This window comes from Penicillium psychrosexuale (genome assembly GCF_028828465.1).
Source record: "Penicillium psychrosexuale strain IBT 29551 chromosome Unknown utg000004l, whole genome shotgun sequence".
In the NCBI taxonomy this organism is placed as follows: domain Eukaryota; kingdom Fungi; phylum Ascomycota; class Eurotiomycetes; order Eurotiales; family Aspergillaceae; genus Penicillium; species Penicillium psychrosexuale.
The window spans coordinates 2,553,203-2,573,619 of record NW_026643189.1 but is presented as its reverse complement, the minus strand read 5'-3'; the positions used below and the strand labels follow the sequence as shown (position 1 = coordinate 2,573,619).

General features: G+C 49.1%; 7 protein-coding genes across 7 annotated transcripts; 3 read left to right on the top strand and 4 right to left on the bottom strand.

Annotated features, from left to right (window-relative positions):
• Positions 1–150: 150 nt before the first annotated feature.
• On the bottom strand, positions 151–1,912 carry N7518_006792 (MFS transporter; the record flags this gene model as incomplete). The annotated part of the gene is made up of 5 exons (XM_057187719.1): positions 151–332; positions 386–1,203; positions 1,258–1,533; positions 1,585–1,664; positions 1,739–1,912. The coding sequence occupies 5 exons, from the start codon at positions 1,910–1,912 to the stop codon at positions 151–153; spliced, it is 1,530 nt and encodes a 509-aa protein (XP_057039422.1).
• Positions 1,913–3,392: 1,480 nt separating this feature from the next.
• On the bottom strand, positions 3,393–7,065 carry niiA (nitrite reductase niiA; the record flags this gene model as incomplete). Its single annotated transcript, XM_057187718.1, has 9 exons — positions 3,393–4,395; positions 4,447–4,604; positions 4,657–5,129; positions 5,185–5,387; positions 5,440–5,964; positions 6,013–6,095; positions 6,150–6,689; positions 6,747–6,894; positions 6,944–7,065. 9 exons carry the CDS (start codon positions 7,063–7,065, stop codon positions 3,393–3,395), a joined length of 3,255 nt encoding a protein of 1,084 aa, XP_057039421.1.
• A 591-nt stretch (positions 7,066–7,656) lies between these two features.
• niaD (nitrate reductase NiaD) lies at positions 7,657–10,595 on the top strand (the record flags this gene model as incomplete). The annotated part of the gene is made up of 7 exons (XM_057187717.1): positions 7,657–7,918; positions 7,972–8,071; positions 8,133–8,391; positions 8,463–8,698; positions 8,750–8,973; positions 9,029–9,652; positions 9,706–10,595. The coding sequence occupies 7 exons, from the start codon at positions 7,657–7,659 to the stop codon at positions 10,593–10,595; spliced, it is 2,595 nt and encodes an 864-aa protein (XP_057039420.1).
• A 276-nt stretch (positions 10,596–10,871) lies between these two features.
• N7518_006789 (tubulin gamma complex associated family protein) lies at positions 10,872–13,788 on the bottom strand (the record flags this gene model as incomplete). Its single annotated transcript, XM_057187716.1, has 2 exons — positions 10,872–13,615; positions 13,671–13,788. 2 exons carry the CDS (start codon positions 13,786–13,788, stop codon positions 10,872–10,874), a joined length of 2,862 nt encoding a protein of 953 aa, XP_057039419.1.
• Positions 13,789–13,975: 187 nt separating this feature from the next.
• N7518_006788 (EAF7 family protein) lies at positions 13,976–15,025 on the top strand (the record flags this gene model as incomplete). The annotated part of the gene is made up of 4 exons (XM_057187715.1): positions 13,976–14,171; positions 14,231–14,376; positions 14,440–14,641; positions 14,706–15,025. The coding sequence occupies 4 exons, from the start codon at positions 13,976–13,978 to the stop codon at positions 15,023–15,025; spliced, it is 864 nt and encodes a 287-aa protein (XP_057039418.1).
• Positions 15,026–15,325: 300 nt separating this feature from the next.
• N7518_006787 (isocitrate dehydrogenase (NAD(+)) IDH2) lies at positions 15,326–16,827 on the bottom strand (the record flags this gene model as incomplete). The annotated part of the gene is made up of 6 exons (XM_057187714.1): positions 15,326–15,397; positions 15,456–16,175; positions 16,247–16,369; positions 16,421–16,507; positions 16,641–16,706; positions 16,780–16,827. The coding sequence occupies 6 exons, from the start codon at positions 16,825–16,827 to the stop codon at positions 15,326–15,328; spliced, it is 1,116 nt and encodes a 371-aa protein (XP_057039417.1).
• A 378-nt stretch (positions 16,828–17,205) lies between these two features.
• On the top strand, positions 17,206–20,383 carry N7518_006786 (exocyst subunit SEC5; the record flags this gene model as incomplete). The annotated part of the gene is made up of 2 exons (XM_057187713.1): positions 17,206–19,566; positions 19,619–20,383. 2 exons carry the CDS (start codon positions 17,206–17,208, stop codon positions 20,381–20,383), a joined length of 3,126 nt encoding a protein of 1,041 aa, XP_057039416.1.
• Between the last annotated feature and the right edge of the window lie 34 nt (positions 20,384–20,417).

Sequence of the window (20,417 nt, the reverse complement as noted above, 5' to 3'; positions counted from 1 at the left end):
TACTATGGAGGGGATGATGAGTTTGCTTAGAACCATTACGCACAGGCTGCCAAAGTAATTAAACTTCATTTTCATACAAATTAATTTACAGAACGAATTTCAAACTGTACATACACTAAATGCATCGAAAGTATTAGTAGATTGTCTCTTTCATGATAGCGTCTGACTCTTAGGAATAGGACGAATCCAGGAAACGGCCAAATTGGTCGCCAAAGATATCACACCTATGATCCATAGGGATCGCCCGTAGTTTGACCCGTTGTATCTGAAGATAATAGCAAAGATGATGCCCCCAAGATTACCAAGACCACCAACAATCCCAGAAACAATACCTAGTGACAAGATGTTAGCTCAATATTTAAGAAGTAATAACGGGATCGCGTACCATTAGCAAAAGGATACACATGAGGCACAAGAGCAAAGTTAGCCCCATTAGATGCCTCGATGAAGAAAGCCAGGCCCGCGACAAGACCGAACATGGTCGCCTCCGTGGACGGGTTCGACAACCCGATCGCAAGCTGGAAAGCTCCCATGCCGATCCCCAAAAAGGCGATCAAAAGCTTTTTAGACCAGGCCGTGCCTGTATATAGGTAAACCAAGTCTCCAAATAGACCACCCGCAGGCCGACAGACGACGTTGAGCAGGCCGAACATGGCAGCCCACTGTCCCGATTTCGTTTGGCTCATGTGTGGGAATTTTTCTGTGTAGTAAGATCCCAACATCGAGTTGATTGCTAGCTCTGAGCCGAACGAGCAGGCGTAGGGGATTGCCAGGGCCATAGTGGATAGACTCAGGGCTACGTTTAGGGCTTCTCGCCGAGTCGGGGAGACGACTATCTCTTGTCGGAAGATGTCGATCTGGCCGGTTGCCGGTGCATCGTCTAGGACATGTGGTGATTGGGTACCTTTCTTTTCGATGTCGATTGTGGCGGCATTGTGGGGTGTCATCGTTCCGCTCGAAGAAGTGCAGGAGTTGGTGTCAACGATATTGGCGTCGGGGGCCGAGGTGGTTCCATTTGAATCTTTCGCCCAGAGGTTTCTCTCAGACCACTTTCCTGTTGGTGTATCTTCGCAGAGGACTAACATGCATAAGGCGACAGCAGTGATGATGATGAATGGAATGACGTAGGCGATACGCCATGCTTTGTGAGAAGGGATGCCGCGGGATTGGACGAGGGAATCGTAAATGGCGGGCATTACAAAGCTTCATTGCTTTCGTTAGTGGATTAATAGTAAAAGGGGAAGGGTAGACACATACTATGTGATTCCTCCACCTGCATTACCCCAGCCTCCAGAGAGAGAATTGGCAGCACCAACAATACTCTTGTCGAAGAAACCAGTGCACCAGACCTGGCATGGAACGAAAGTCCCTCCCAGAATTCCAATGAAAAATCGTAGCGCTATCAGGCCCTTGGGGCCAGTGACGAGACCGGCCATGGCAGTAGGGATGGCTCCGCATAGAAGTAGTCCTACGAAGACCAACCGTGGGCCATAGCGATCACAGAGTGGCCCTGCAACAAATCGGACGAGTAGACTGTAGCGGTCAGAGAGGTGTTTTCGACTGATTCCATATTGTGGTACCTACGTTGCCAGGAGTGCCACAATATTTGAGTTCGCAACATCTTCTTGTGTCATTTTCAAGTCCTTTTTGATGGTCACATTCAACTGGGAAGCCAGAGATTAGAGACTGCGTTCTTTTGGTATATAAAACATGATGGGACTTTTTATCATGAACTCACCAGTGGTGGAAAGGCATACCATGATAGGAATGCCACCATGAAGCCAAGCCATGAGAAGAAGAATACCCGTCCATATTTATCGAAAGGATTCAATACTGGAATAGATTTGGCTTTGTGGGTACTTGGGTTGATTTCCGGTGATACATAGAGGCGTTTAAAAAACCCTGGTGCCATTTTGGTTGGCTCTTTGTGTAGTCGAGCGATGAGATGAAGGTAGGCTCGGATTACTTGATATAACCTTGTGGATTAAATGGAAGTAAGAGCTCTTTCGAAGATTTAGGAGAAAGTTGAAGAATAGATAGACCTTCGTATCTATATAGACGTTTAGTGTGCTGTGCTTGCTGAAGTATATATCTCAAATGCATCTTGCCATGACACATGCAAGCACAATCAGTCTGATATTCTGCCTGTCAGGTTGTCCAATCACCGCAAATAGCCATGTGCTGTCAATCAAAAAGAGTTAGTCAAGGCACCGAGTACTCCGTATATCTCAGGTCGCTGATTTGATACAACGTAAGGACAAGGTTGGAGCAAGATCATCAGACCCTGGAATCAATGCGGAACTTACTTTTTGCCCCAGACTTCATCCCTGAAACTTCCGCAGTATCCTGCCATGATATGCTGGTAGAGATAAGGTACGAATTAGAATGACCTATAGCAGTGTAGGATGTATACTGTACCAGATTCCATGATTGGAGGGAAAAGCTGATAGTATGATTCAGTCCAGTTCATATAACTCCGCGGACCTTCAATTGATTTGAAGCTTACATCATAACGTTCTACCGAACCTAGGAACGGGTCTTTTGCTCCACGTTGCCCAGAAATCCATATCGTTGATAAACGCGGGCCTCCTCATTGGATGCCAAGCCAACCGCGATAGGGAACGTGGCGATTTGAGCTCCGCGGAAATACTTAATTCTGACTGTGACTCCAGTTAATGGATTCAGGGTTCTGGGTTCTGGGGTGAACCCTCCCGAAGATCTGGTATCATCCACCGGTCTAAAATTAGGGCTTCTTTTAGTGAAGCAAGCGCTTTCTAACAATCGGCCTAAGCATCTCTTTTCCCTGTAACTTTTACTATGTGCAAAATTCTATATCTTCTATTTACTTGATACACCGAGATAAGGGATTTAGCGTTGACAGTAGAAATAATAGTCCGTGGCAGTTTGTACATCCGCTAGATAACTAGTCAATAGTACTCAGTATACCAGATATAGGAAATCTTCGTGTGTTATTAAAAGTCATCCAGCCTCATCGCTAGGTAACTCTTCATAAGTGGTGTGAAAATATCTGTAACCACTGTTGGTTGATCAGAGCCTGGCTTTAAACCATTTGATGAAGAGTTAGAGGAATTAATAAGAACCTGGAGATGAGAGTTGTCTAATCAATTCCATGTCTCAGATATGTATCGAGGTCACCGTCTTTATATATTGAAATAACCTAGCATCTGAAGATGCCTCTTATGTGGTCTAAGGCGGCGATATATACTGGCTTCTTTGGCAATATTTACGTAGCATGTATTCTTCCATCGGTTCAGGAAAAGAAGTAGTGAAAACAATTTATGCAAAGCACATACATTCTCAAGTGTACTCATAAGGCCATTTTTCATCTCGATGTTCCCATACGCAACATAATTCCATCGCATAATCTGCAACTACCAATCAATGGACTTGGCTGGTTGCACCGCTGATACACCAGTCAAAAAGCCATCGGTGACCTTCTTCCCCTTCATACCCTTGAACTTCTTATCAACCTTGTGGAAAGGATCCTCCGTCTCACTCTTACGCACTTTCCACTTCTCCGTGCCCAAAATCGAATCCAACTCCTCAATCGGCGGAAGTTTGACATACACCCAGCCATCGTCCCTCTCCTCAACAGGGAACGTAGCAATATTCATACTCTCATCATTTGAGCAACGACCCGCCTGTTCACCGTTGAGCTCGAAGTTGCGCTTGTGATACGGACACGACACCCAATATTTCCCAGCATCATCATCGCCAACGAGGCCATCAGAAAGAACAAAAGCTCGTTTGTGCGGGCACATCTGCTGCGTCGCATAGAACTTGCCCTTGATCTTGAAGATAGCAAGCTGCGTGTCACCGCGCTTGACATTCGCCGATGACACCTGAGGTGGCTCGTCGGAGAAATGATCTGCTCGGACAACTGGCTGCCAGGAGACACTTGACCACTTGTGGCCTTTGAAATCCTCTCGCTCGGCAGAGTCCTTGGGCCAGTATGTGGGTCGCTGCTGGGATCGTTCTTGGACAACTTCTACCGTCTCGACCGTTTCGTCTGTGTTTGCAAATTGTTGGAAGACTTTTCGGCGCTTGGGGTCTTTGACGGTCTCGGTCCACTCGCAGAAGTAAGTATCGACTAGTTCGCGCATTTGCTTTTCCATGTCGGCGCAGATTCCAAGTTTATCATCCACGATCACTTCTTTGAGGTAGTGGATTCCGCCCGGAAGATTTTCGATCCATCGTGCTGTTCGCTGGAGCTTGTCGGCGGTGCGGATATAGAAGATCAGGTAGCGGTCGATTATGGGCATCACCATCTCCGCTGGCACATCTGTAACAAGGAGTTCGGCGTGTCTAGGTTTTGCACCTCCGTTGCCTCCAACAAATATGTTGAACCCATTTTCTGTGGCGATGAGCCCGAAGCTGGCAACTATTAGTCCTGAGTGTTTTCACCAGCGTAGGATTTGCACTCACTCTTTGTTTTGGGCCTCGGCACACTCTCGTACGCAGCCAGATACAGCTCCCTTGAATTTATGAGGCGCACGAATGCTCTTGTATCGCTCTTCCAGTCGAATTGCCATGCCGACACTGTCGCCAACACCGAAGCGACACCATGTAGTTCCAACGCAACTCTGAACGTTCACTGTCAGTTGGTACTCTCTTGAAGATAATTGCTCCACGTACTTTGATTGCTCGAAGAGCCTTTGCATATGCGTGTCCGCTCTCCATACCCGCATCCACAAGTTCCGTCCAGATATTTAGAAGATCCTGCTTCTTCGCACCGAACATGTCGATGCGCTGGGCACCGGTGATTTTGCAATACAGACCGTATTTCTTGGCTACGGATCCGATAGCAATGAGTTTATCGGCCGTGATTTCACCACCTGGAATTCGGGGCACCACAGAGAATGTGCCGTTTCTTTGGATGTTGGCCAGAAACTTGTCGTTTGTATCTTGCAAGTCATTGATACCCTTGTCCATGACGTGCGGATTGAACAGACTAGACAGAATGGATCCAATTGCGGGCTTGCAAAGTTCGCAACCAAGAGATTCTGGGTTCTTTCCGACGGCTTTCATGATATCGACAAAGGTTTTCAGTTGCTTGATGGCCACGATGTTGTATAGATCGGCTCGGGAGTAGGGAATATGTGAACACACTGAAAATGTTAATGATGACAGGAGCTAGCACTGGAGAAAGTTGATATTACTTACGGTGGTTTGATACCTCTTGTCCCATTTCGAGCATTGTCTTGTTGAAGATTGACTGAACAAGAGGCATGCAACCTCCACAGCCTGTTCCTGCTTTCGTGCATGACTTGACTTGTGCAATGGTTGTGCATGTGCCATTCTTCACATTATCGGCCACATCTCCCTTGGTGACATTGTGGCATGAACAGATCTGAGTGCTGTCATCACTGTAGAGATGAGTTAGAATTTGTCCCAAATAGCAGAACTAACGATACTCACAGGTCATCTGCATTTTCCTCCCCGCCATTTTGGGCACCAAGGATGAATTGACTTGGAGGAACCTCGAGTTCTTTCTGAAGCTTAACCATCTGATTCAACTTCAGATAGTCTTTGGTATCTCCAATCATCATGCCACCAAGCAAGAACTTGCCGTCCATAGTAAACAAGTACTTCTTGTACACTCCACTAAAGGGGTCCTTATATGTCAAAGCCTTCACAGGAGGCTCCTCTAGTGAAGTATCCCCTCCCAGACCAGGGCCAGTGGAAGGTCGACGACCGGGAAGGAATTTCGGCCCATCCCTGTCAGCAAAGAAGTCACCGAAACTAGCGACATCAACTCCGAGAAGCTTCAACTTTGTGCTGAGATCCGGCCGCGTGAAACCCCTAGGCTGTTTATCTGGGTTGGTCAGATTGAAGGCAAGCACATCGGCCATCTCAATGCCGGGAGCAATGATTCCGAATGTCTGGTTCTCCCAGCTTGCGCATTCTCCGACAGCGTAGATATCTGGGATTGAAGTTTGCAGACTATGCAAGTTAGTTGGAGACTGACCAAAAGACTGTTAATAGACGAACCATTCATCGATCACAAATCCTCCACGCTCACCACACTGGATCCCAATGTCACGACCCAGCTCATCTCGAGGTTGAACTCCAATCTAAGCCTGAATCAGCACATCCATCATCAGACGAAAGCAAACAAGGACACATACCGCAAAGCAAATACAGCAACAATCAATGCTCTCACCATCCTCGAAAGTAATCCCTATCACATTATTTCCCTCGTCGGTATGAACAATCTTGACCCGTTTCTGATGGAGAACATCAAGTCCCAACTCCTGGATCTTGCGAGTGACCAAGGACCCTGCATCTCCGTCTAGCTGTCGCGCCAGGACCCATTTATTCCGATCAATCAATTTGACATTTCCGAAATCCTCCAGATCTGTCATCGCCTTCGCAGCTTCCAGGCCTAGTAGTCCGCCCCCGACTGTAACAGCCGTTTGCCCTTTATGCTGAGCAGCAAAGTCGATGAGGCGTTCCAGGTCTGAGATGGTTCGATATACGAAGACTCCTTTGGCATCGTAGCCAGGTGTGTGTGTTGGGAGAGTTGCATCAGAGCCTGTTGCTAGGACGAGGATGTCATAGGCTATAGTGTCACCGGTGGAGGTTTGGACAGTTTTCTCCGTGGGATTGATTGCTGTTACTCGTGTATTGATGTGGTGATCGAAGGATCGTTCTTTGAACGAGTCATACTAATAAGCGTTGTTTATTAGGTCTTATGTTCTTCGCTCAAATAAATGAAGGCTCACCCATTCCGTTGGATTGAGGTATAAATCTTCAATCTTGCGATGTTCGAAAAACGACGAGAGTCCGACGCGGTTGTATGCTACATGGGATTCTTCGCCGATGACAACGATGTCGTATTTTCGCTCCGTATCCTGTTTGATAATCTTCTCGCTGGTTTCTGTTAGAGGAATTCTCATGTCTGTCGTTGAATTTTCCTTACATGAGTGAGATAGCCACCATTCCCAGTCCAACTACTACAATTTTCTGGCGCTGGACATGGGTTGCAGGACCAGGACTGCCATCAACTGGCTCCCCATATCGTAGTCCATCCAGCACAGGCATGGTTGAGACTGGACAAGGTGAGATGAGTATGGTACAAGCACTGACGACTACGGAACACGGCAATCATTCTAATTTTAAGAAAAGTAAATTGTCCCACTGGGTGTAATACTACAATGAGATTCGTACGAATGAACAAAGCAAGGCTAATCTGGTCATAGAATCGGAAGAATCAGGAAAGTTCCCTCAGGAGATAGTTGGTTCGATCTCCGCGGAGATGATGTTTTTATGTTGGCTGTGATTGGCTGTTAGGGTTTCGGGTTTATCTGAACATCTAGAGATAAGAATGAACAATAATGTACTTGACTAGACTTGACGAAACTCTGATCTCAGGACATGTGGAGGACTGTGGATCAGAAGGGGGTTCAGGGTCCGCGGAGATCTGAAAAGTGCTATACTGGCGATGATATTGGGGCGGAGCCGAGGGTCTTAGGCCTAGATGCTGCTATTCCACAGCGAAATGTGAATATTTGGACATTAAGACTATTTGGATTCATTCTACTCGGTTTTTACAAAATTTTTGATCTTATTTTAGAGCAATTTCGAGGGTGTCTTATACCAACAATTTGATAACAGCCTTGCGCCAGCACCATCATGGCCAGCATAACCACACAGACGATAACAGAATCCCAAACAATCTCTCTCAAAAATGACCAAATAACAGTCGAGGACATCATCCCAAGTCCAGCGGAGCCCGACATCCCACTCCCACCACCGTCGAAGAACCTTGTCGACATCTTGGATGTGGATGAAGGCACACCGGATAGCCATGTACCTCGCGATCCACGATTGATTCGGTTAACGGGAGTTCATCCATTCAATGTAGAGCCGCCATTGACAGCTTTATACAAAGAAGGTATCTATTCCCATATGTTACACCGAAACTCACAAGCTAAGCCGATACCGAAGGCTTTCTCACACCCCCGGGACTGTTCTATGTTCGGAACCACGGGCCAGTGCCCCAGGTCCGCGATGAGGATATCCCGGATTGGGAGATTAGTATAGAAGGGTGAGTGTGATCGAAATTATGCTCGCAGGCTTTGAATTCCGGGAACTGATTGACGAGCTAGGTTGGTTGAGAAGCCATTAGTCCTGAACTTCCGCGAAGTGCTTCAGAATTACGACCAGATTACCGCACCGATTACACTCGTATGTGCAGGCAACAGACGCAAAGAACAGAACACAGTCCGGAAGTCGAAGGGCTTCTCATGGGGTGCGGCTGGTTTATCGACAGCGCTATTCACAGGGCCTATGATGGCGGATATTCTGCGCAGTGCGAAGCCACTTCGACGAGCGAAGTATGTCTGTATGGAGGGTGCTGATAAGCTGGTGAGACTTCCCATATCAAGATTTGAGGGTTTCAGGAACCATCCTCGAGCTAAGACTGACACATTCCATAGCCGAATGGATTTTACGGAACTTCGGTCAAATTGAACTGGGCCATGGACCCAAACCGAGGAATTATGCTGGCTCATAAGATGAATGGCGAAGACCTTCGGCCGGATCATGGCCGCCCCTTGAGGGCAGTGGTGCCTGGCCAAATCGGAGGTCGGAGCGTGAAATGGCTGAAGAAGTTGATTCTGACTGATACCCCAAGCGATAACTGGTATCATATCAATGATAACCGAGTACTCCCGTAAGTCTTACGCTAAACGATCGCGCAGTGAGTTATGCTAACAGTTGCCAGGACAATGGTGACGCCGGAAATGTCCTCCCAGGATCGCAAGTGGTGGACCGATGAGCGATATGCTATTTATGAACTCAACGTCAATTCGGTGGCTGTTTATCCACAACACGAGGAAGAAATCGATATATCCACAGCTGGGCCCACGTATACAGTCAAAGGATATGCATACGCCGGGGGTGGCCGGAGGATAATAAAAGTGGAGATTTCTCTAGACAGGGGCAAATGTAATTGCACCCCGGACCAAAGGATGGAACGTGGCTAACATCTCTGGTCCTCTAGCATGGCGCCTCGCCGAGATCGAGTATGCAGAAGACAAATACCGTGATTTCGACGGCGACCTGTTCGGTGGCAAGGTAGACATGTGGTGGAGGGAAGCATCTTTCTGCTGGTCTTTCTGGTCGTTGGAAGTCCCAGTGGCAGACCTAGAGACTAGCGATGCAATTCTAGTCCGTGCGGTAGATGAGGCATTAAGCGCTATGCCGCGTGACATGTACTGGTCTGTCTTGGGCATGATGAATAACCCCTGGTTCAGAGTGGCAATCACGAAACAAGGAAGTACGCTGAAATTTGAACATCCCACACACCCAGCCAAAGCTGGGGGATGGATGGAAAGAGTCAAGAAAACTGGTGGTGACCTGCTCAATGGTAACTGGGGCGAAAGGGTTGAAGGCGAGGAGCCCGTCGAGCCGGAGCCTGTGAAGGAAATAAATATGAAGAAAGACGGCGTGAACAGACAGATCGACCTGCAAGAGTTGAAAGCTAATAGCAGCAGCGAGAAGCCCTGGTTTGTTGTAAATGGCGAAGTGTATGATGGCACAGGCTTCCTCGAAGGCCACCCCGGAGGAGCGATCAGTATTACATCTTCTGCTGGTTTGGATGTATCAGAAGACTTCCTTGCAATCCGTGAGTCAAACTTAAAATACCATCAGACTATTGCACCGCTAACTTGCTCCCAGACAGTGAAACTGCTAAGGCAATGATGCCGGATTACCATATTGGCACATTAGACAAAGCGTCTCTCGAAGCGATGAAGAGCGATCCAGGCGCGGATTCCGATGAGCCACGCGCAGTATTCCTTCAGTCTCGAGCATGGACAAAAGCCACCCTCACAGAGAAGAGGGATGTATCCTGGGATACACGGGTATTCGTGTTCGACCTGGAACATGAGAAGCAGACTCTCGGCCTACCAATCGGCCAGCATCTGATGATAAAAGTCCAGGATCCATCCAATAACGAAGCAGTCATAAGATCCTATACGCCAATGTCAGACACAAACCTAATAGGCAAGATGGAGTTACTCGTGAAGGTCTACTTCCCAACGGAAATCATTCCAGGAGGAAAAATGACCATGGCTCTCGACAAGCTTCCCCTGGGCTCTGAGATCGACTGCAAAGGTCCAACGGGCCGGTTTGAATACCTCGGCAACGGCCGGGTTTCGATCAGTGGTAAAGAACGCCAGCTCCGCTCGTTTAAGATGATCTGTGGAGGAACGGGAATCACACCAGTCTTTCAGGTTCTGCGGGCTGTTATGCAAGACACGCAAGATCCCACGACGTGCGTTGTGCTAGACGGCAACAGGCAGGAGGAAGATATATTGTGTCGTTCGGACCTTGATGCTTACGTGGAGACTGACTGTCGGAAATGCACTGTCGTGCATACATTGACTCAAGGGTCGGATAGGTGGACTGGTCGTCGGGGCCGTATTTCCGAGGAACTGCTCGCAGAGTATGCGGCTCCAGAAGAGCAGAGTATGGTTCTGGTCTGTGGGCCAGGGCCTATGGAGAAGTCTGCTCGCAAAATTCTTCTTGCCCAAGGTTGGGCCGAGTCGGATCTTCACTTCTTCTAGGTTTGATGCGTCTATTTTGCATATCAGAGCATGTAACATTGGCTGAGTTTGAGTTGTACAATAAAAATGGATATGAGGCGACAACGGAAGCCGGAAGGGTATAGAGACATTGGGCTTTCATTTGCATAGAAACGAAGTGAATTTTGAAGAAAAATCGTCAATCATGAGTCGTAACGTGTCCAAGCAGTACAGATAAAACGGGTGATAGAAGTACCAGCTAAGCTCCAGTATGTTGCTCTTTACACATTCTGAATGTGGACGAATTGCTTCCTTCAATCAATAATAGTTCTTGACGTCTAATCTCACTCGTAGATGCTCAAAAACGCTGGTTGGGTCTATCCGCGAAGAGAAGAATTCCCCTGATTTAGCCATTGATTTCGAAGTGGCTTTTCCGGACTCCATGCTGCGAAGGTAGTTGACAAAGGCGGAGGTCTGTTTTCTGAAAGACTGATACAGGTGGAGAACAGCCCCTTCGCTTTCGTTGCGCATCCCGATTCCATCTGCCCTTGAGAGAAGGCCGAAACTGAGAATAGTGCCGAAAATTGACTCGAGCAGTTTGGCAGCCTGCGCATGGCGCTTGCTGAGGAATAATGCGAACAACATCTGGTCAAGGATATCTTCGTGATAGTCGCGAAGTCGTGGTACCGAGTGAGCCACTTCAATCGTACCGTCGATGTCACCGCGGTTGAGGCAGTGCTCGATTTTGGTAAGTGTGTCTTGAAAGCGCTGCCAGATGGATCCAATTCCAATATGGAAGCAGTAATCACTCACCGCTAGCACAAAGTGCTGGGCATCCATTCTAAACTTCTGATACACATTGTGTGTGTCTACTGATAGAGATCCTCGGGCAGTAGAATCCCGGATAAGTCGTTTGACGGCAGAAACCATGCGGATTAACCGGAGCAAATGCTTGAACAGACAATCATACTTATTCAAAGAGCGAGCAGTAATGAGAGATTCAAGAACTTCTGGTGGTGTGTACTGCAGACGAAGGAAGTCCAAAGCCTCTATTGCATTCGGATTTTTACATCCTTCAATTTCTTCGTCTGTCAATTCTCGAATTCCGAAGCTCAGGCCACCAGGCAACTCCTTGTCCTTCTGGGCGTACGTTTTTTCGTCATCTTCTGTATTTGTGCCGTCAAAGTAACAATCTCCGAGCAGGCCAATTAAGACGAGTCGCAACTCTGAACTAGCTGGCGGCCATGTGTCACGACTGCCGAGGCGTAAACCGGTGTCGACACCACTGCGCACTTTTCCAGCCCTTCGCTCTCCACTTTCCATTTCCGGGTCGAACAGTGAATTAGAAAGGCGAGCGACAAACGAGCCCTCTCCCAGCAACTGGAAACGCCATTGTATGTTCAGATGATGGCGAATTCGATGCTCTTTGAAGAGAAGGTGCAGGCAAGAGTAGTCGATGAGAAGTGCCTGTGACGAAAGAATGGGAGCAAGAGATAAATGGAGGCCATATGTCAACTCAGGACCAAGATAGCATCCTTCATTGGTATCTTCGGCTTCAAATCCCCGGGCTTTATCGAGCAGTCGCTTGAAGCCATCTTTCGAAAGAGCCTTGTAATCCGTCACCGGTCCTGAATCATTTTTTTCATCGTCGATATCGAAGAGTTCAAAGGCTGTCGTTGTAACCTCTGTGTTGGCAGTTTGATCGACAGTCTGGGTGACCACATTTGATGATGAATCCTGCAAGCCTGCATCCCCCTTATGATATTTCTTGATCTCAGCGCGGAGTCTTGACTCGTATTCCTGGGCTTTTGTTTGAATTTGCTCAATGCCAGCCCAGGTGGTCGCACAATGCAGATAGAGACCACCGATTCGTGAGAGAACATCGCGCCGTGCGATAGGATGACGAGGATGGGATCGTTTCAATAGTTGAAGACTTCGCCCACACTCAAAGATAGAACGGGCTTGGTCGGCCGGGATGAAAGACGGCATGTGGTCCGCTTGGTAGATGTGGTCAATTCGCGCTGGCCCAGTCTTGAACTTGCCACGGTCATAAGTTTCCAGTCGGACGAAGCTTTTGCCATTTGTCATATATTCTTTGAGAGCTGCATCTTCGGGTCTAAGCCCAACCCAAGTCTCGATGAATCCGAACCATGGCTGAGTCACTCGAATCACAATCTCATGCACAAGGTTCTCGATCCAGCCGAACTTCTGGGCAAAAAATGCTGCACGTTCCGCGACAATTGATATGACTTGTGCGTCCGAGACAGCCCTTTGTGCAGCGCCAACAATAGCTGCCAGGACGCCTACCACGTCGCCGCAGCGGTGAAATAGTGCCTTTATTTGTAGGAGTGAAGCAATATTTTTTGAATGATCGGAGATCTGTTGTTCCAGGTTAAAGATTATTATCTCAACCGTGCTAGTTAATGTGAACAACGTAGAAAGTTCTCTGTAGTTGGCTGGCGGGTCTTGGGCAAATAACCGCAGGCGCTGCATGTTGGTACCACATTGTACCACATTTTCGATCACATTTTCCAAGGCCATCAGGCTAATACCAGAGACCCGGATATTATCCTTCAAACATCTTTCAAATTGGTTGGTTCGTTGATCGTAGCGAAAGAATGCAGAGCTCCAGCCAAGCCCAAGACGAAGCAGTGATCGAATGAACACATCTGTTCGAACAATTCGAGTCGGCGCACCGTCTTTCTTTGCCACGTTTTGCTGTGCCAAGGTTGCATCGAAGCCCTGTGCTCCAGATTCGCTAAAATAGGCAGACACAGGCTCTTGGAAAGACTTGTGTTGATACCTCTCCCACGATTTCTGCGGGGGTATTTGACCAGGGTCTTCCTGAAGTAAATCCAAAGACCAGATATCGTTGTCGTTGCCTGATATGTCTCTTAAAGAATCGCATGTTGTGTCAGACTCGCTGTCTATGGAGGGATTGATGCTCGAGTCGGTAACTGATTCCGGTTTTTCCAAGCCGGTTGGAAAGAGATCCAGCCTCCATACGGGGTCGATCTTGTCTTTGGGCTGTGGGTATATCTCAAAACAAGATGTAGTATCACCTATAAATAAATGAGTGTTATTGAAGGCCCTAAAGTATCTGCGGTTGAGACTTACCACTTAGAGTAGTGTTCCATGGTAACGATCCCAATGGCTGTAGAGCTTCTATGCTGAATTTGGAGAGTCTCCAGAGGCTTTCACTGGAGAAAGGATCCAGCTCATGATCACAGTCCATAGTGAGACCATGCTCAGATGAGCAAGATGTTTGACGCGTGAAAGTCCTAGGTCCCGCGACGGAGATGGCTATCGCCGTGCACAGACCGATAACAGAAAGTGCCTGCTCGAAGCTCAATACCACCCCTCCCACTACAATTCAGTCATTCCTACTTCCTGTGGTCCTCGGATATTACATCGAAGCTACAATGCCTCCAAAAAAGAAGACCAAGCGCGCGCACTCGCCCACACCGCAAGACGATACCGTGGCGGAGTCGAGCGCAAATACCCCGTCAAGCGACAGCGCCGGCAAGTCAGACACGGACTACGACCTCATCACAGATCCCTGGACAGATGAGCAAGAAACTGCTCTACTCAAAGCGATCATAAAATGGAAGCCAGTCGGTGAGTTCAATTCCCACCTCTGTTGAGTCGACAGCGCAGCTAACGGTCCGGGCCCATAGGCATACACAAGCACTTTCGCATGCTCGCAATCTCGGATTACTTAAAGAGCCAAGGATACGCGCCCTCTACGGCGGAACATATGCGGATTCCAGGGATCTGGAAGAAGCTAGGCTCATTATACAATTTGGAAGCTCTTGACGAACGGGTAAGCGGCGAATGATGGCTTGTTCGCGCTGGTTCATTTTGCTGATTAGAGGTATCTTTACAGGAAGATTCGGCGATCACCGATGTGAACGAAGACGATAAAGGGTCGAGTGAGATGTATTGTACATTTGAGCTCCCGTATGACGAGTACGGCGACATGATGTTTGACAGGCGGCTTGCGATGGAAGAGTCCCTGTCTCCTGTCACCAGTCGCGCCAGTCGTGCAGGCGGATCGCGACGAGGAAGCACAGTCGCAGATACAGATGGTAAGGAGTGACATTATTTACAGCATGGGCTACAACCCATAAACTGACTTCTTGCCCGGCACAGAACTACGATCTTCTCCTGTCCCGTCTCGAAACCGCAAACCACGTCCCTCCACGCGTGGAACGCGCTCAACTCGGCTGCAGGTGGAAATAGGCCCAGGGAGTCAAGGCAAGATATCAGATGAAGGGGGTGATTCGGCAGAAGACACTGGTGCGAATGACGAGGATGACGAGGAAGGCGAGGATGGGAATAGCGAAGAAGATGAGGGTGAGGGCGAAAAAGGTGGTTCACGGAGTACCCGAGCGCAGACATCTCGATCCAAAGCCAAAGATAACAGGCCTTCGACTGGCACTGCGACACGCAGGACTGCCCGACGGCGTTAACATGGCCGAGTTTTCGATGTGGGTTTTGGCCTTTGATACCTATGGTGTTTGGATGGCGTTTTCTTTTGCTTTATGGATGTGTGTGGCTACGTAGGCATCTTGTACCCTATTGCTATAGTAGCAGAACCGATCAATCTACGATATAGATCTACCAAGGAAATTCGAGGTTTTTCGGGAATCAGGCCTCCAGGTAAACCAAAACTCGGTATATTTCGATCGCTATAGGTCTAATGTTGTTCGAACGGTACAAAGGGAATAGATCAGTGTGTCATAGTACAAGGAGTGTCCGCAGCGCGTGGTTTACAGGCGCTTGATGATAGCCCCAGCATACTCCTGGGTCTTGGCCTTACCTCCAAGGTCACCGGTGAGGGTCTAAAGGTCATGGGGTCAGTAATGCGCGGTATCTGTAGGAATAAATGCAAAAACTCACCTTGCCCTCGGCGAGAGTGTCGAAGATAGCCTTCTGGATGCGGTTAGCGTGGTCGTAGAGACCCATGTGCTGCAGCATCATGACACTGCTCAGAAGCATAGCAGTGGGGTTGGCGAGGCCCTTGCCGGCAATATCGGGGGCGGAGCCGTGGACGGCCTCGAAGATGGAGCACTCGTCACCAATGTTACCGGAGGGGGTGAGACCGAGACCACCGATCAGACCGGCGCACATGTCGGACAAAATGTCACCGTACAGGTTGGGCATAACGAGGACCTTGTCGTTGTAGGGGGTAGGGTCAGTGACGATACGCAGGCATGTGTTGTCCAGCAGCTCAGCGTCGAACTCGATGTCGGGGAATTCCTTAGCGATCTCACGAGCGGTGTTGAGGAACAGACCGTCGGACATCTTCATGATGGTGGCCTTGTGGACAACGCGGACCTTCTTCTTGTTGATGGACTGCGCGTACTGGAAGGCAAAACGGAGGACACGCTCGGAAGCCTCGCGGGTGATGAGCTTGATGCTCTGCACGACACCGTCGACGACAACGTGCTCAATACCGGAGTATTCACCCTCGGTGTTCTCACGGATGAGAACGGTGTCGACGTTGTCGTAGGGGGTCTTGTAGCCAGCAATGGAGCGGCAAGGACGCAGATTGGCGAACAGGTTGAAAGTACGGCGGAGAGTCAAGTTCAGAGAGATGTGACCCTTGCCAACGGGGGTCTAGAAAGGCAAAGGTTAGTATCATAATCCAGATGCAAGATATATATGGGAAATTGGAAGCTAGAACATACAGCGAGAGGACCCTTGAGGGCGACGTAGTTACGGCGCACACTAGCGACGGCTTCGTCGGGAATGGCGGTCTTGCCATCCTTCAAGATGGGGGTGACATCAACGGATTCCCACTTGATGGGGGCCTGTTATTGACTTAGTATTTCGATCACATTAGAGAGTTAACATGCTCATACCTTGGCAGCCTCGAAGATGTCCTTAATGGACTGAGAGATCTCAGGACCAATACCGTCACCCTCAATCAGAGTAACAATGTACTTGCCCTATTAGAAAAGCAGATCAATTAGCATTGCCGTTGAGAATATACGTGGTGATGTCCTCGATTTATGGTCGCTGTGCGCTGCGCGGCTGGCACCGGCATAGATGGATAACCGGGCTCGGTTGGAAGGAACATACATCAGGACCTTTCTGACCCTTAAACTTGGCAACAGCCTCCTGTGCAGGGCTGGCGTAGAACCGAATCTATTCAAAAGCTCGAGAGTTAGTCAATTGAGCTCTGAATAGTTAGCTACTGAGTGTCCTGAGGGGTTGGTACCTGCGCGATAGGAGCAGCAAATCGGGGTGTCACGCGGGACGAGCGCATGCACTGGCGAGCGACAGAGAAGTTTCTGGTGGCAATCATCTTGATATATTCCCTTTAGTTTCTTGGGTAGAAGTTAAAGAGGTGGTGAGAAGGAATGAAGGAAGGAGAAGTTGGGAAGGAATGAAATCTCTCGGCGCCGTACCGATCCGACCGGCTCTCAGACCGCATTGGTTGTTTCATTTCCCCTCCGGCCCGAGTCCACTCTTTTACCTGGTGCTGGTGTCCACTCTTGACGACCAGCTATAGGGTCTCAGCTGTTGATTAGGGTTCTGCTATCAGAGGATATCAGATCTTGGTCACCTGCAGAAAGGCATAGCCCCTGGTTCTTTTTCGTATTTCAATTAGTCCTGACTCCTGCGCTTCACCCACCGGGCAATCATGGCTGACCTCGACGTCGCAAGCCACTACAACCTACCCTCCGAGTTCCCCGAGGAATGGCCGGCATCTTTAGATGCGGACGATGAGCCAGAAGAACAGCCAGTTCAGCGAGCAGACTCTCGTCCACGCAAGTCCCGATACATAGCTCTTGAACGCAGTACCAGTGATTGGAGAAGCAACTTTGGTTCACGAAGAGGGAAGGAGGGCAGAGACAATGCGCGGGAAGACGAGCCCGATCCCTTGGGTACAAGCGACAGCGTTCTCCGGATTCTCAAGCAGCGAGGAGTGCCATTGGAGGAAGAAGGCAAATCACGGTTCCTGCTGTCATCGACATCATTCTCGCCAGCACTGTTCCTATCACAGGCTCATCACTCGGCCTCCATTGAATCCCTTATAAGCGGCCTGGATAACCTATCGCATTCCATCGACCAGAAGTCGGCATCGCTGAAGGTACTGGTGGAAGCCAACTTTGAGCGTTTCGTTCGTGCCAAGGCAACTATCGATAGCGTCTACACCGAGATGAGAAACCAGGGCGTTGATAAAGAACCAAGCCTAAGTCCTCGCAGGTCAGGGCATTTCCGGAGCTACTCAGGTCAGCAATGGAGCACATCTCTCGCCCCGGTGGTTGTTGCTAAGAAGACCGCTCTTGTCAAGGAGAGTGAGTTCGGCATGAAGGGTATTAGAGGTCCGCTAGTTGAGGCCTCTGTCAAGGCCGAAGAGGTGTGGGGACCGGCTCTTGGGGGTCGGGAACGAGAGAAGGTTCTGAAGTCGGTGGTGGAGACTATGGAGAAACACCGCGATGTCTATGAAATTGGAAGCCACTTGGCCAAGTCCATCAAGCAACGTGATTATGATGCTGTCTTTGAGCAGTACACGAAAGCAAGGACACTCGCCAACCAGGCTAAGAATATCGCGGAGCAGGCGTCCAGTTCCCGTCGGCAACTAAACGACTCCGAGACACATACCATTCTAGCCATGGGCCGGATGGTGATGGACGTTGACCAACAAATCCATGGTTTTAAGCGTGATCTCTGGAGACGTCTTGCCGATGCCCCCACTACATCAACTACAAGCACCGCCTCAGGGCCTGTGGAAGAACACATGGAATTAATCGGGGCCCTGTTGGAACTGGGTGTCGAGGAAAACCCTATCTGGAAATGGCTCCAGAGTCGTTACGAATTCCTGAAGACAAAGATCACCGGATTCAGTGATCGATGCAAGGTCGAAATCGAAATTTTAAGAAGAAGACTTGCTGGCGGAGAGAGACCAACTTCGCAGGCGACAGCATCCTATCTCCGCCTGGCACCTCGTGATGGTGCGGTAGAAATACCAGCGATTCTAGACACGGATCAAGTCATTGAGCTGTGGGAATGCATACAAACGTTCCTAACTCGACTTCTGTCCTCGCAAAGTGGCTTGCTGGGCGAGGTCTTGGATTTCTGGGAAGTCGCACAATCATTCATTGATGGCAATCGACAACGGCTTTTGCCTGTCGGTTTTGAAGGGGAGAGTCGCAAACACCACCATCTTTCCAACGACAATATTAAGCAGTTAGAGGAGGGTATTGACGTGTTAGTCAATATTATTCGAGAAAACGTCGTGACCCTCTTCACGGAACCCCCAACCGAAGATATCTCCGTACTCTTCTCGCCAGTTCCGGCAAGTCCATCAACTCCAGAGTCGAGGGGTATTACTCCGACAGAGTCCCGCTTCAAGTTGGACCCGAGGAACCTACCATATCCTCCGCCAAAGCTTGGAGAGCACTGGGAGAGTTTCGCATTCTGGCCACCATTTTCTAATTCCCTGAGTGGAGTGCACTATTTGAGTAAATTCCTCATCATTGTGGGCACCGCTGCGAGCGAAATGGCAGACCTAAGGCCGATTGGCGGCTCTGGAAAAACATATGACCTCCTCAAGACCCTTGTCAGTATTGCCCGGGAACGATGTGCACGTGTGGCGTGTGCTGCCTGGAGCAAAGATGCGGAGGTCTGCAAAATGCTGGAAGACTGGACACGCGATTCAGAGAAGCGTGATTTGACTAAGATGCCTGGGTTCTTTGTGGCTTTTGAGAGTGCTATCCTGGTGGGCATGCAAAAGATTCTTTACATCTCGGAAGCTATGGCAAAGCCGGGTTCCGTGGATGTTGTCACTCAGCCGCCTGCGAAATTGCTTCAAATGGTCCGCTCTCAGTTCGTATCGAGTGTTTACAAATCATTAAGCGGCTTGGTCGAAAACGCAGAGCGCCTGACAACAGTAGGTGAAGAAAATGAATGGATTATTTCTCGACCAGCAATGACAAGCCAAGCGACTGACGCTGCTTTGTCGGTTCTCTCGGCTGATTCGGTCGATTCTTGGAATCGCGTAAGTATCGGTCCAATCCGATGTGATACCTGCATAACTGACCACAGAACAGAATGTTCGAATCCTTCTCACACTTTCAAATCTGAAGGCTCTACAGGCCGACTATGTCCCACAGCTTATCTCGAACTTTGAGTCATCCTTCTCGGTCAAGCTGTCGGAAGAGGCCAAGACCGTTCGGGACGTGCTGAGCCAGATTGAAGACAGGCTATTCCAATCATATATCACCCCGACTACCGTCTTATTACACAAAACAATTACCGCTGGCATTGCATCTCCAGATTGGGAGCCGTCTGTAGATAGGCCGGAGCAAGTCCGCCCATATGTCTACAACGCCCTGCTGATCATGGTGCTGGTCCATACAGAGATCTCCACAACTATTCCGTCCACTGTGTCACCGGGCGCTAGTCGCGCTGCGTCAAGCTCACCTTCCTCGCTCCTAGTCACTGTGTTGACACACCTGCTTTCTCAAATTTCTTCATCACTGCTGGATGCCTTCCGTGCTCGGCCATCCTTCTCACTCCCAGCTTTGATGCAAGCTACCTTGGACACCGAGTTCATTGCACAGACTCTTAGCTCGTACATAACCGACGAGGCATCAGATGTACAAAGTCAGATCTACGTCGAGCTGGATTGTCGTACCACAAATGAAGCCCGCACAAAACTGAAGGCCGAACTAGGAGAAATGCGAGTTATCCTGAAACGGCTCAGGGATCGGACGAAGGGGCAGTTTGCTTGCTTCAAAAAGCCGAGAAGCGGCGGAGGTGCAAATAGCGGAGGGACCTCCAAGCCTCCCACTGCGGCCGGGACATACTACTAGGTCTAGCAAGACAGTGCTATTCAAGAATCGTAAT